General features: G+C 40.3%; 1 protein-coding gene across 1 annotated transcript; it reads right to left on the reverse strand.

Annotated features, from left to right (window-relative positions):
* Positions 1-1732: 1732 nt before the first annotated feature.
* LOC311038952 (olfactory receptor class A-like protein 1) lies at positions 1733-2886 on the reverse strand (the record flags this gene model as incomplete). The annotated part of the gene is made up of 1 exon (XM_084048585.1): positions 1733-2886. The coding sequence occupies one exon, from the start codon at positions 2884-2886 to the stop codon at positions 1984-1986; it is 903 nt and encodes a 300-aa protein (XP_083904711.1). The 3' UTR covers positions 1733-1983.
* Positions 2887-14735: the final 11849 nt, after the last annotated feature.

Raw genomic sequence — 14735 nt, forward strand, 5'->3', positions numbered from 1 at the left:
TCCTCATGAAAGGACCATGGCCCATGGCCCTTCTAGTCCAGGGGCCAACACTGATATTTTCACAAATTGGTACCACCTAAAGTGACCGTAAAGTTTTTGTATTTTTGTCTTCATACATGTCTCTAGTTTATATTTTGGTATGATAACCCTTCCAATCTTGTAGCTTAATGGCAGTTATCACTACCTACCGGCTAATGTATCCGGTAGGAGACACAAAGTAGAATCTTTGTGTCTCCTACCGGAAATACACCCGGGCATCAAATTATTGCGACAAAAAAACAAAATATATCCATGTATTCAAGGCTTCATGGGGTGTGCAATTGATAACTTCTCAGATTTTTGGTGTTTGCAAAAAGACTGCTTTCCATAAGCTTGTAAAAGTTGACCCTCCTTCGGTCTAGGGTGGTCATAGCTGAATGGGTAGAGAGTCCCCCTGGGAAACTTAAAGGAGGAGTTCACCCAAAAAATGATTCATTTTCTATCAATTGCACACCCCATGAAGCCTTGAATACATGGATATATTTTGTTTTTTGTCGCAAAAATTTGATGCCCAAAAATACAAAAACTTTACGGTCACCTTAGGTGGTACCAAAATATGGCTTGGCCCCTGGACTATTCCCAGTTGTTTATAAAATGCTCTAGAGCAGTGGTTGTCAAACTGGGGTCTGGGGACCCCCAGGGGTCATTGAGGGGGTTCCAGAGGGTCCACAGCAAAATTGGTTTAGTATCAAAATCAGTGTAACCAGTTGAAACCTATACATTGGCCAAAATAGCAGATCTACAAGCTCACAGCGTATCGCATTGCGACACGTTGTGATTTTGTAGATCTGCTATTTTCAAATATCCAACGCATATACGTAGGTTTAAGTTGGACCCTATGGGTCCATTTGGTTCCATTTATATATATATATATATATGTGTATATATATATATATATATATATATATATATATATATATATATATATATATATATATATACAGTTACAGATATAGGCAATGTAAGGGTACATTTGGTTCCTTACTATCAATCATTTTGCTCTGAGTTGAGCAAATGCATTTATTTATTTATTATTGAGAACAGAATGGATTGTTTTTTCTTTGCCGATTTTAAGTAAGAGAAAGAAAGGAACTTACCAGTATGAACTTCAAATTAAAACCTGTTTTCAATAACCACAGTACAAGCTTTCTACTATTCAGTGAGTCGTATTTTGAAAAGCAACTACAGGAAGTCTGATAGTGAATCACTGGCTAATTGTTGCTACTGCTTTGGACATGAATGAATGGATTACGTTTTTGGATCGCTCATATTAACCTTTTTACCAACGTGAACACCATGCATTATGGAAGTTGATCTTTCAATCATCTGTTGCAATGATAGTGAGTTTTGTTCTGTTCTCTCTCTCTCTCTCTCTCTCTCTCTCTCTCTCTCTCTCTCTCTCTCTCTCTCTCTCCCCTCCCTCTGTCTCTCTGTGTTTACTTTGCCTGACGCCCCCCCCTCCCCTCATGTTGCTACGTTGCTACATGTGCTTTTTCTTAGCCAAGCCCACAGTTGTGTTATGACAATGAGGGGGAGCCCGGGGAGGGTATATTTTTACTGCGTCCTCCAGGAAGAAACTCAAAGTAGTCAGAGAAGACATAAAACACCATAAAAACACCAGCAGGGGGCTTAATGAAGTTCTATCAACCTCATAGACGCATGAAAAACAGAAAAAGTGCAAAATCATGGCACCACCTCTTTTACGTTATAGATATATCAATAATATTAATATAGTGAATTACATGGGCTCTCCTAGAGTATATAATAATCTGACATGGTGAATAGCGTTCTACATAATATGCTTTGGGTGTTATATTCTTCTATTTAATCTTTTGCTGTGTCCATACTTTATATGTACCTATTCCTTTCTGCTGCTGCAATAGTTTGATGTGTCTTCTATAAGCCTAGCAGACATAGCCATTGCTTTATCTTGAACAGGCTTAACTACCGCACTACACACCTCAACCTGCTATTCACCTTCCTGTTGGAGGCGATGATGAGCATGGGACTGAGTACTGCATAGAGCGAGGAGAAAAATATACTGAGGTCCGCGATCAATGAGAACTTTCTCTCAGTAATCGTGTACAGCCAAAGGCTGTTATCGACTCCATACAGGACCACATACAGGGTCACAAGCACTACCACGATCTTGGTGGCCCGTTGCTCTGCCCCGCCGCTTCCACCGCTGCTCCGGTGCCCTGTCGCCTGCTGACTGTGTCTGCAGAGGAAGACCAGGAGGATGAAACTGGCCAGGATCATGAGGATCATGGGCACCGTGTCCCTGACCACTAGGGCCGCACCGCTGGCTTGCATGGAGTACTTGGACGGGAAGTGCAAGTAGCAGAACTGCGCCTTGATGACGAGGCTTCCGAGGCTGGAGTCGTTGCGGCTGCCTTGGGCGAAGAGGACGGCAGTGGTGCCGTACATGCAGGTGAGGATCCAGAGGGAGAGGAAGACCAGCCCCAGGTAGCGGGACACCAGGGCGCGGACAGAGGCCCAGCGGGATCCTGGAGGGGCGATGCTCAGGCACTGGTAGGCGCTCAGGACGAAGGTGAGCCAGATGGAAAGAGAGCGCGACGCGCTGTAGACAAACATCATCGACTTGCAGCCGGCGTCCCCGAAGACATCGGCCAGGCGGAAGGAGACCAGGGTCTCCGTCAAGCAGCCAACGCCCACCACCAACAGGTTGTTGCAGGCGAGGTGCAGCATGATGGCGTCGGCCGGGACGAGTCGGCTCTCCTGGTGCAACACCAGGAGGAAGGCCAAGATCACAGCTAAGTTCCCTGGGACTCCTACCACCGTGAGGGACAGATAGAGCATTGCACGAAGAAGCTCCCCGGATTGCATTCCCGCAGGGAGAGTTTGTATAGATGGATCTTCAGAGTTTAACTCACCACAGGCAGATTACGTATAATCACACAGACCTACTCTGTCTTGAAGAATAAATGAAAAGTTAAGAGACAGATGTGAGTGCAGATGATCTGGACTTATGCTTTTCCCTCTCTTCTCAGAGTAGTCAAATTGTTGTGTTCTTATACTGCTAGACAATCCACTTGTTGTTGGATCTGTTATACATGGTCCATTGACTTTAGTCTCCCATTCTCTCCGCGTCCAATTACCTGAGATCAATACAGATGACTGCACCAGCACGCACGCACACACACACACACACACACACACACACACACACACACACACACACACACACACACACACACACACACACACACACACACACACACACACACACACACACACACACACACACACACACACACACACACACACACTTACTCAACAATGACAGAGAAAATGTAACTGTTAATGAAGGGATAACAACGGCTTGGATCTCTATTGAGTGAAAGTCATTACATTCCTCACTTAATACACTGAATGGGGAGTTTTATACAATACAATATTCAATGTATCTGTTCATAAAATACTAATGTTTTGCCATCTTTATCAAGTCACAATCCCTGAAATCTGGTTAATCTTTTTAAAATAATTTGAAAAACAACACACCTAAGAGTGCTATCTGTTCTATTCTGAGATACCAGTTCCACAGTGCCTTCCTGTGGAGGAAAATGGAATGAAACTATTGAGAACATCTCCATTCTTTTCATGATAGAATACATTGTTTTATTACATTGAGTGTGACATGGCAGTAGTTGTATGATTATTGAATTTAGCAAATATAATATTGAGTCATCTAAGGACTTAACTTAGATATTGTCATGTAAGGACAATGACATAGACTATTATGTAATGCAACCATGATGCAACCTTGAACCTACACCTGGGATTAGATAATGATATACTCATTAGGCCATGATGAAACATAATATCCCCAGTGGAGATGGTAGTGAGAAAACTACCATGCAGATGATTCATATGATAAGGCTACAGTACTTATATATTTTAAATGAAATGAAAAGGTTTGAGAAAAAGGTTAAATTTATGTTTTAACGTAACAACAAAAGATTAGAAAAATACACTCTAAATAAGTAAGTAAAAAGTTACTTCTGCCAAGTAGTAGCGGCCGTCAGTCTCGAGAGACCATGGCACAAGCGCACTTGGATTAGATCAGGTGGTGCAATTACAAGATCAGTTTTAGCCAATACTGAAAAGGTGTATGTAGGGTTAGGGTTTTCTATTCTCTTCATTCTTATTCAAATGTCCTTTGTGTTTATTTTTGCACTGTCTAAAGGCTCTTAATGTTTTGTGTGAAGCACTTTGAATTGCCTTGTTGTTGTTGCAATATTCTACACAAATGAACATGCCTTGCTTTGCCTTGATGAACTGAACTATGACTGTGGTATATGTTTTCATTGGCATGGACATTGAGTCATTCAAAGACTGTAGTCAATGGTGTCCTTCACACTGTACCAAAATAATGAATGTGTAAATGTACACATAGCGAGGACAGTACAATTTGTCATAGTTAGACAGTCAGCCAAACCCCTTTCAAAAATGACATGGGAGTCATGGAAATAGCGTCTTGTCACACTTGTATTGAGTCATTCAAAGACTGTAGTCAATGATGTGCTTCACACTGTACCAAAATAATGAATGACAAACTGTACTGTCCTCGCTATGTGTACATTTAGTGTACATAGTTACTGTAGACAGTCAGTCAAACTCCTTTCAAAAATGACATGGGAGTCAGGAAATAGCGTCCAAGCTCCTGTGTTTTATTGTCACACTTGTACATCAAGAAATGGAATAAAACTATGAAAAAGAAAGAAAAAGACAGGCTGTAACAAATAAACAAGCAAGCAGGTGAACACAGCTAATCTACACACAGAGAATGTTAAATAAATCAATTATGCATGAAATACACTCTACAAAGTTGCCTACAAATCAGAAACTAGTCTCCTGTCATAAGAAAAGGTACAGATCCCACTTACAGACAATGATGTCAACGGCTCAACAACATATGGTGACATGAGGAATATCAGAGTACACACATAATCAAGAGCACATTTACACCTGTGTGCTTCTCCTAATCAGGACAATACAGTACACCTGTTGTATAAAATAAATTGAATGACCAGTAGGTTGCTCTGGCAACACTTGCTATTAGAGGGCAGAACACAAACAGTCCATACAAAGTTGCCCACCCCTGGTATAGACCAATATCCTCCATTCAGGCACAGAGCAAAGAAACATAAGTAAACTAGAAAAAGTGCTTCTCGGAGCACAGGTCTCCGCCAGGTCAGGTAGGTGAGTGTGGACCAGCAATGTTCTGAATTCGCCAATCAGGATGGAACGTGAAAAATCGGACGGATCCGTCTTGATCACTTGACTATAGAGATAATGTGTACCTTGCGTGATGAATAAAGTTTTGTAAAAATCGGCCTCCTGTTGGCGCTGTAATAGGGCAATGTTGAAAGGGTGGCATTTGTTCCTCAACGTAGTGTGAATGTGCGTGCAAAGTTTCACGGCAATCGGACACTGCGTTCATGATTTGCGGCATTTAGTTCAATACGGGCCATTCTTGCAAACTTTAGATGTCAATCGTAGCCAATCAGGATGGTTTACGAAAAATCAAACAGATCAGTCATACAAAGTTGTAAACAGATCGGTGCAGTTAAGGGTAAAAACACGAATTGGCCTGTTATAGCGCCACCATGAGGCTGATTTGAAAAAATTGAAGTGGCATTTCTTCCTCGGCCTAGTGGGAATGTACGTGCAAAGCTTCACGGAATGCTTTGCATGCTGTGTTCATGATTTGAGGCATTTTGTTCAATACGGAGCACTTCTGCAAACTTTGGAAGCCATTTTGAGCCAATCAGGATGGAATTTAAAAATCTGAAAAACCTGTTTTGTTTAATGACTATAGAGATACTGTGTACCGATTTGTGTGACGTTTGGACAAAATCTGTAGGAGTAGTCAAAAAATGTGTTTTGCAAAAAGCGGCCTCCTGGTGGCACTATAACAGGCCCATGTGAAAGATTTGGGGCAGAGGTTCTGAATTGGCATCCAGGGAGTGTGTGTGCACAGTTTCGCTGCGATCAAGCCAACGGTGCCGGAGATTAGCTGTTCACAGACGGACACACGGACGGACGGACACACACACGGACGGACGGACGGACGGACAGGGGGAAAAACATACTCTCTCGCCATGTATTTCGGCCTGGCGGAGACAATGAACACCAGCTTGATTTCCCAATGCCATCCATTGTCATGTAACCTCTGAGGTGGCGTGAATTCTCTCTGTAGAGAAACAATGTTACAGAGAGTTTACGTTTTTCTGTCAATGGATACAAACTTTCAGTACCGAAAAGGGCATACTGCTCAATTAGAAGACTGACTTACAGTATGTTAGTCTTATGACCAGGGGCAACCTAATTAGTATTTATGAACATTCATAACCCTCCCAAATCTGGAAAACAGAGAGCATAGAATATAAACTCTGATGCTGTATTGCTATATAGCCTGGAGCTGCTCCATTCATAATGAAAAAGACTTGCATAGTTGCATACAATGTTTGAAACTTTAACATCTACATTAGTGTTATAAGAATCAAACATGATTCTATTATTACAATTTATACATGATAGTAATAATACAGCGCATGATAGTAATAATTATGATTATTATCTTCATAATAATTCAACACACCGTTCATGCAAAAACTGTGACAATATTCTGTGGGGAAACTGTGGGGAATAATAGTTAATTTGCAACAAAAAATCTTAAAATGAATAAATAGTGATTGATTGATACTCCCCAGACTGTTTATAAAGTACAATATGATGTAAAACACTGCAATATGGGATATAATAATCAAAGGTTAGCTACTGAGCTGTTGACAGAAATTGTATCTCCATGAAGAAATGTTGGCACTAATGGTGCCCATAGGTGGTATAGGAGGAATGTAATGTACCCACAGGCATAACAGATCAACTCCTCTCTATTTCTGATAGTGGTAGACATACATGCACGGTATGACGATTTGAATATTCTCTTACGCAACATGTGACATAAGCAAGACATTCAAATCTTAAACTCAGAGCTATTGTCCTTTAGCTCAAGCTCTCATTGGCTCTATTTTTTTGTTTGTTTTGTTTTGTTGCCCTCTGAGACAATCTGACTCACTTTTTTGCATGCCCTTAATTCACTGCCAGACTTATTTCTGGCCGCGTTTGCCCACTGCCAGCGATTTTTCGATTTTCTTACCTTTTTCAAGTAGTCACAGAATATATATCTCCAGTATGATCGATCCCCTTGTGGTTGCTAATCACTGAGGGTTGCACTTTATGGTTTCACAATGTCAACGAGGTCATCGCAACCTCGTTGACATTTGTTGTCTGCCTTTGAAAATAGCGTGTCTGGACCAAAAATACATAGTAAAAAAAAGAATACACAGGAGGCAAGATACAGCCTTTTAAGTAATAAGTTAACCAAGAAGTGAATGGAGCAGCAAATCTTCGGATCACGATATCTTGGGTTCTGTGTGAGAAAAACGAAAAAAGAAAAAAAAAGTTACATTAATTAAGCCTGGTAAAGCCCCGGAGGGAGGAGCTTTACCAGGCTAAATTAACTCATCAAGGCACCACTCTCTTCACACTGGGTGTGAATTTTTATTTTGTTTTGACTTTGTTTTCAGTTTAGTTTTAATTTGTTTATTTTTTTTTTGAAAAGGCTTAGTTTTAGTTTGGGTTTTATTAATTTTAGTCAGGGTCGAGATTCAACAAGCTCAGTAAAAATTGTGAAATAGCCGATCTACAAGCTTTCCACAACGCGTTGCATCGTGGCGATGAAAGATCTTTGTCAGTTCTTAACAGGACTTAAACAAGTGGTTATTACGTGTCCTACTGTGTAAGCTTGCTGTTATATTTGTTTAATTCAAGTATGATTAAGTATAACTGTTTATCGTACTCTCACTTATGCATGAAGGTACATTTTCATTATCATTTGATTATTATTATTCACCATTCATTATTCATGATTCATTATATTTCCAATATTCTTTCTAAATAGGAACCAGATGTGTGAAACTGAGTAACTGAATAACTCCTTGTAAGGAATTAACTTTAGGAGTATTTCCAATTTCCAATGCTTTTACTTCTACTCCACTACATCTCAGAGGCAAATATTGTACTTTTACTCCACTACAATGATTTGAAAGATTTAGTTACTAGTTACTTTTCAGATATAAATTATGATATTATAAAACATACATTAACCACTTCAGCCCTATTTTAAACATAGGCTACAAGCTCACAACGAGTCGCGATGCGACGCGTTGTGAGCTTGTAGATCTAATATTTTCAAACATTTTAGTACTTTTACTTTTGATACTTTAAGTACATTTTGATGCCGATACTTTTGTACTTTTAATCAAGTACATTTTGAATTCTGGACTTTTACTTGTAACAGAGTATTTCTATATTGCAGTATTGATACTTTTACTTAAGTAAAGAATTTGAGTACTTTTTCCACCACTGCACATGTCCAGCAGGACCCTAAGGTCAGCTGCAGGGTCTATTGGTCATTCTCATACCAGGTTGGGCAGCAATAGTTGAATGGTTTGTGAAGTGAATGAATGGAATGCCCCTCCACAGGTCTTAAGAGCTGCAGCCTTCTGTGGACATTTTTAAGAACCACTTAAAAACACTAAACAAGCATTTGTGGAATGCCTTCTATTTTTTGGTTGCTGTTTTTAATCATTTGAATGCTTTGTGCGGTGTCTTTATTTCTGTTGTATGTAAAGCACTTTGTGAGTTGCATACAAGTGCCATACAAATAAAATGTACATATACTTACTTCACCACACTACACATTCATAACAGTTGTTGAACAAGCGTAGCTTGCCCTAGCCTCGATAACCTTCCAGGCTTAAGCAAAGGCTAAAATGTAAATTAGATGTCTAGTGTCCTAACCTGCTTAAATGTCAAATTAACATAATAGGTGTCATAGTATATTAGGTATATATTAGGTTAGAATCTTAAAATACACACTTTAAGGATTGAGAATATGCAGTTGAATCTTGCTCGGGGACACTGATGTATTTAGCAAAAACAAAATGATGTAATTTTTATGTGATTTGAACATTTTCAAATGTATTTAATTAAAAAAATATATATTTTTTTTTGCGTTTTTTGTCCTGTAATAGAGTCAAGATGTGCTTGAATCTGAATAATAACCACTTTATTGAATTCCTTTGGTCCAAATTGTATGGGGGAAAAAATATTTGGAGGTTGTTTCCTTCAAAAAGTGTTCCATTTTTTCCATTTTCTGGTTTGGGTTCAGGATATGTGTAATAAAGGGTTAAAATTAACCCCATGGGACATTATTTTAGCTTGTTACCTGGCAGAATCTTAAAATACAGACTTCAAAGAATAATACAAATCCAGGTGGTGAAAAAAAAAGGTCCACCCTATGCGCGTGGGCCCCCCTTTCCATCTAGACTTAACGTACATTTTGTGTTGCGTCACATTAACTTAATTCATCCGTTTATAACTCAGAGAGTGTACAAATGGAACCAAATGGACCCCTAAAGATCCTTTTGGTTACATTTTGTACAATCAGAGTTAAATTAATGTTGAGGATTTTACTGTAACAGAGACTGAGTGATGAGCGAGTATCTATGTTGGTTACATCAATGTTTCCCAAAATGAGATTAAATCTGTCTTCTTCTTGTTTTTATGTTTCCCACAAAAGAATAATGTAATTATTAAAGTCAATTATTATTTGTATTAAGACATATTGAAAATAGCTGATATGTAGATTGTCTTTTCACTGTTTTTGAAATAGGGCTTACGGTAAGTGGTTTTGGGAAACACCTGTGGTCAAATACCTCGGTTCTATTCAAGGAGGCAGGAACAATGCAACCTGTTTGTACAGCGATGGGTAGCTGGGGGCCAGACATTGACCCAGGGAGGGTGGTACTGTATGTGACATATACCGACTGGTTCCTCCACCTTGGTGGGCCACATAACTTCACCACCATGCCACACCCAGTGTTTTGGCACTGTTTTTGCTATATTGAAATAGAGCCAAGATATGCTTTAATCTTAATAATACCAATTTTATTGAAGTCTGGAGACATTATTTCAGCCTGGTACCTGTTAGAATCTTAAAATACACACTTTAAGGATTGAGAATATGCAGTTGAATCTTGCTCGGGGACACTGATGTATTTAGCAAAAACAAAATGATATAATTTTTATGTGATTTGAACATTTTCAAATGTATTTAATTTAAAAAAATAATGTATTTTTTGCGTTTTTTTGTCCTGTAATAGAGTCAAGATGTGCTTGAATCTGAATAATAACCACTTTATTGAATTCCTTTGGTCCAAATTGTATGGGGAAAAAAATAATTTGGAGGTTGTTTCCTTCAAAAGTGTTCCATTTTTTCCATTTTCTGGTTTGGGTTCAGGATATGTGTAATAAAGGGTTAAAATGAACCCCATGGGACATTATTTTAGCTTGTTACCTGGCAGAATCTTAAAATACAGACAGAATAATAAAAATCCAGGTGGTGAAAAAAAAGGTCCACCCTATGCGCGTGGGCCCCCCTTTCCATCTAGACTTAACGTACATTTTGTGTTGCGTCACATTAACTTAATTCATCCGTTTATAACTCAGAGAGTGTACAAATGGAACCAAATGGACCCCTAAAGATCCTTTTGGTTACATTTTGTACAATCAGAGTTAAATTAATGTTGAGGATTTTACTGTAACAGAGACTGAGTGATGAGCGAGTATCTATGTTGGTTACATCAATGTTTCCCAAAATGAGATTAAATCTGTCTTCTTCTTGTTTTTATGTTTCCCACAAAAGAATAATGTAATTATTAAAGTCACTTATTATTTGTATTAAGACATATTGAAAATAGCTGATATGTAGATTGTCTTTTCACTGTTTTTGAAATAGGGCTTACGGTAAGTGGTTTTGGGAATAACCTGTGGTCAAATACCTCAGTTCTATTCAAGGAGGCAGGAACAATGCAACCTGTTTGTACAGCGATGGGTAGCTGGGGGCCAGACATTGACCCAGGGAGGGTGGTACTGTATGTGACATATACCGACTGGTTCCTCCACCTTGGTGGGCCACATAACTTCACCACCATGCCACACCCAGTGTTTTGGCACTGTTTTTGCTATATTGAAATAGAGCCAAGATATGCTTTAATCTTAATAATACCAATTTTATTGAAGTCTGGAGACATTATTTCAGCCTGGTACCTGTTAGAATCTTAAAATACACACTTTAAGGATTGAGAATATGCAGTTGAATCTTGCTCGGGGACACTGATGTATTTAGCAAAAACAAAATGATATAATTTTTATGTGATTTGAACATTTTCAAATGTATTTAATTTAAAGAAATAATGTATTTTTTGCGTTTTTTTGTCCTGTAATAGAGTCAAGATGTGCTTGAATCTGAATAATAACCACTTTATTGAATTCCTTTGGTCCAAATTGTATGGGGAAAAAAATAATTTGGAGGTTGTTTCCTTCAAAAGTGTTCAATCTTTTCCATTTTCTGGTTTTGGTTCAGGATAGTGTAATAAAGGGTTAAAATGAACCCCATGGGACATTATTTTAGCTTGTTACCTGGCAGAATCTTAAAATACAGACTTCAAAGAATAATACAAATCCAGGTGGCGAAAAAAAAGGTCCACCCTGTGCGCGTGGGCCCCCCTTTCCATCTAGACTTAACGTACATTTTGTGTTGCGTCACATTAACTTAATTCATCCGTTTATAACTCAGAGAGTGTACAAATGGAACCAAATGGACCCCTAAAGATCCTTTTGGTTATATTTTGTACAATCAGAGTTAAATTAATGTTGAGCATTTTACTGTAACCAGAGACTGAGTGATGAGCGAGTATCTATGTTGGTTACATCAATGTTTCCCAAAATGAGATTAAATCTGTCTTCTTCTTGTTTTTATGTTTCCCACAAAATAATAATGTAATTATTAAAGTCAATTATTATTTGTATTAAGACATATTGAAAATAGCTGATATGTAGATTGTCTATTTTCACTGTTTTTGAAATAGGGCTTACGGTAAGTGGTTTTGGGAAACACCTGTGGTCAAATACCTCAGTTCTATTCAAGGAGGCAGGAACAATGCAACCTGTTTGTACAGCGACGGGTAGCTGGGGGCCGACCCATGCAGGGAGGGTGGTACTGTATGTGACATATACCGACTGGTTCCTCCACCTTGGTGGGCCACATAACTTCACCACCATGCCACACCCAGTGTTTTGTGTATAAAAGAGGACAGCTCTCATCTACACTCTATCCTCTCTGCACACCAACAGGGACTCCTTCTCCAGCACCACACACCACGACCACCAACCAACCAACCAACCAACCATGTGTATCAAGAAGAACCAGCGCATCGGCCTGTACAAGGCAGGGGTTTCAGTACCTTCATTGGCTGGTCTCTGGGGTCCTAAAGTATCCTGTACACCAAGGCGATCTTTGAACTTTACATCACATCACATCACATCACTCCTGTATGGGTCATCACATCTCTGCTGTGAAACTGTCTACAGATGTAAGTATACCAGTGTGTAAATTAACCTAGTACATTTACTCAAGTGCTGTAATTAAGTACAATTTTTAGGTATTTTTACTTTACAGAAGTATTTCCAGTTTTCAATACTTTTACTTCTACTCCATTACATCTCAGAGGCAAATATTGTACTTTTACTCCACAACAATTATTTGAAAACTTTAGTTACTAGCGCAATGTGACGCTTGTAGATCTTCTATTTTTGAAGTGAATGTGAAAGTGGTTAAGTGTGTGCGTGGGTTTTTATAAATGTTGAAAGTGGTTAAGTGTGTGTGTGGGTTTTTGTAAATGTTGAACCAATGGAAAGTATTAAGAAGAGCTTGTGACTAAATGATTACTTTGGATCCATTTCCTGAAAAGTAACAGTTTGGACTCTTTCCTCTCTAGGCCCTGGACATGTAACCACATGTGGGGAACAGGTTTGGGTTGTGAAGATCAAGGATCCAGAAGAGATCCAGAAGCCCACTGTCCCCGAGATCCCGAAGACCCCCGAGATCCCCAAGCCCACTGTCCCGACCCCCCCCGAGATCCCCAAGCCCACTGTCCCGACCCCCCCCGAGATCCCCAAGCCCACTGTCCCGACCCCCCCCGAGATCCCCAAGCCCACTGTCCCGACCCCCGAGACCACTGTTCACCATCACAATCCCAATTGCCCAGCGTGCAAGCAGTCCTTGCCGAAGACCACTGATCCAGAAGAGCCCATTGTTCTCAACCAGACCCCCGAGATCCCCAAGCCCACTGTTCTCGACCAGACCCCCGAGAGCCCCAAGCCCACTGTTCTCGACCAGACCCCCGAGAGCGCCAAGCCCACTGTTCTCGACCAGACCCCCGAGAGCCCCAAGCCCACTGTTCTCGACCAGACCCCCGAGAGCGCCAAGCCCACTGTTCTCGACCAGACCCCCGAGAGCGCCAAGCCCACTGTTCTCGACCAGACCCCCGAGATCCCCAAGCCCACTGTTCTCGACCAGACCCCCGAGATCCCCAAGCCCACTGTTCTCGACCAGACCCCCGAGATCCCCAAGCCCACTGTTCTCGACCAGACCCCCGAGAGCGTCAAGCCCACTGTTCTTGACCAGACCCCCGAGACTCCGAAGACCAAGGATCGCGACTAGACCCCCGAGCCCTGGAAGACCAAGGATCTCGACCAGACCCCCGAGACCCAGAAGAGCACCAAGACCTGAGTAACTGAAACTGAAACATACAGTACAGCAGTGTTAATAGACAGCAAAGACAACTTAGTTTTAGTCTTTTGAATAACAGTGAATAACACTAGTTTTAGCAATGCTCATTAATGTCTTCATATACTGTTAGGTACAGCCTTACTGTCTCTCCATTCATTGTATTAGCCTAACAGACTAGCGTGTGCGCGTGATGCACAACATGCTGATCATCATTGGCCTTACATGTTTTGACAAAATGGTCCTTCATGCTGTATGCTGTTGTGAGTACTGTGCAACATAACGATGGTCTGGAGAACTACTGCTCATGTAATAAAACTTCTATCTCAGAAATACAACATGTCTGTGACTTTGTTTTGCCTCGACATCTTGATGCAGAATTCCTCGCCACCTTCGTTCTCTTCACTCCATCTCATACCAAACACACCAAAGCAGGCCTGCAATTCCAACGCTTTTTAGGGCCAAAGTGGCAAAATGTCAGGGCAGGAAGGCTATCAAATAAGTCCATGGAAATAATCATTTTAATTTAATGTATAATTATTTTATTAGATGGAGACTCTTAGGGACCATATGGTTGGTCAACCGAAATCACAACAAATACTGTTGTAAAAAGATATAACATCATTTTGGTCAAACTAGGTCGATGCCTGTTGGGAACAATGCCTGTTGGGAACGATGCCCGAACAAATACCCCACCAGTTATGCAATACCCGTTGTACTCGTCGTACTCATTTTCAGAAAACTCATTGCACCTGTCTGTCTGTGTCCCTTTTATGCCCATATATGGAGATCCCTGTATGTGTCCGTCTGTCTGTATACCTTTTATGCCCTAATATGGAGATCGCTGATGTCATCAATATGACGTCATAGTACTGACATCGGTCGGATAGTTACAAAGAGGGTGCATTCCTCAGGCTGTGCATGGATCTCCATATATGGAGATCCATCTCCGCATGATAGTTCTAGACAACCACTG

The sequence above is a fragment of the Gymnoscopelus microlampas genome (genome assembly GCF_963454915.1).
Source record: "Gymnoscopelus microlampas genome assembly, chromosome: 22".
Classification (NCBI taxonomy): domain Eukaryota; kingdom Metazoa; phylum Chordata; class Actinopteri; order Myctophiformes; family Myctophidae; genus Gymnoscopelus; species Gymnoscopelus microlampas.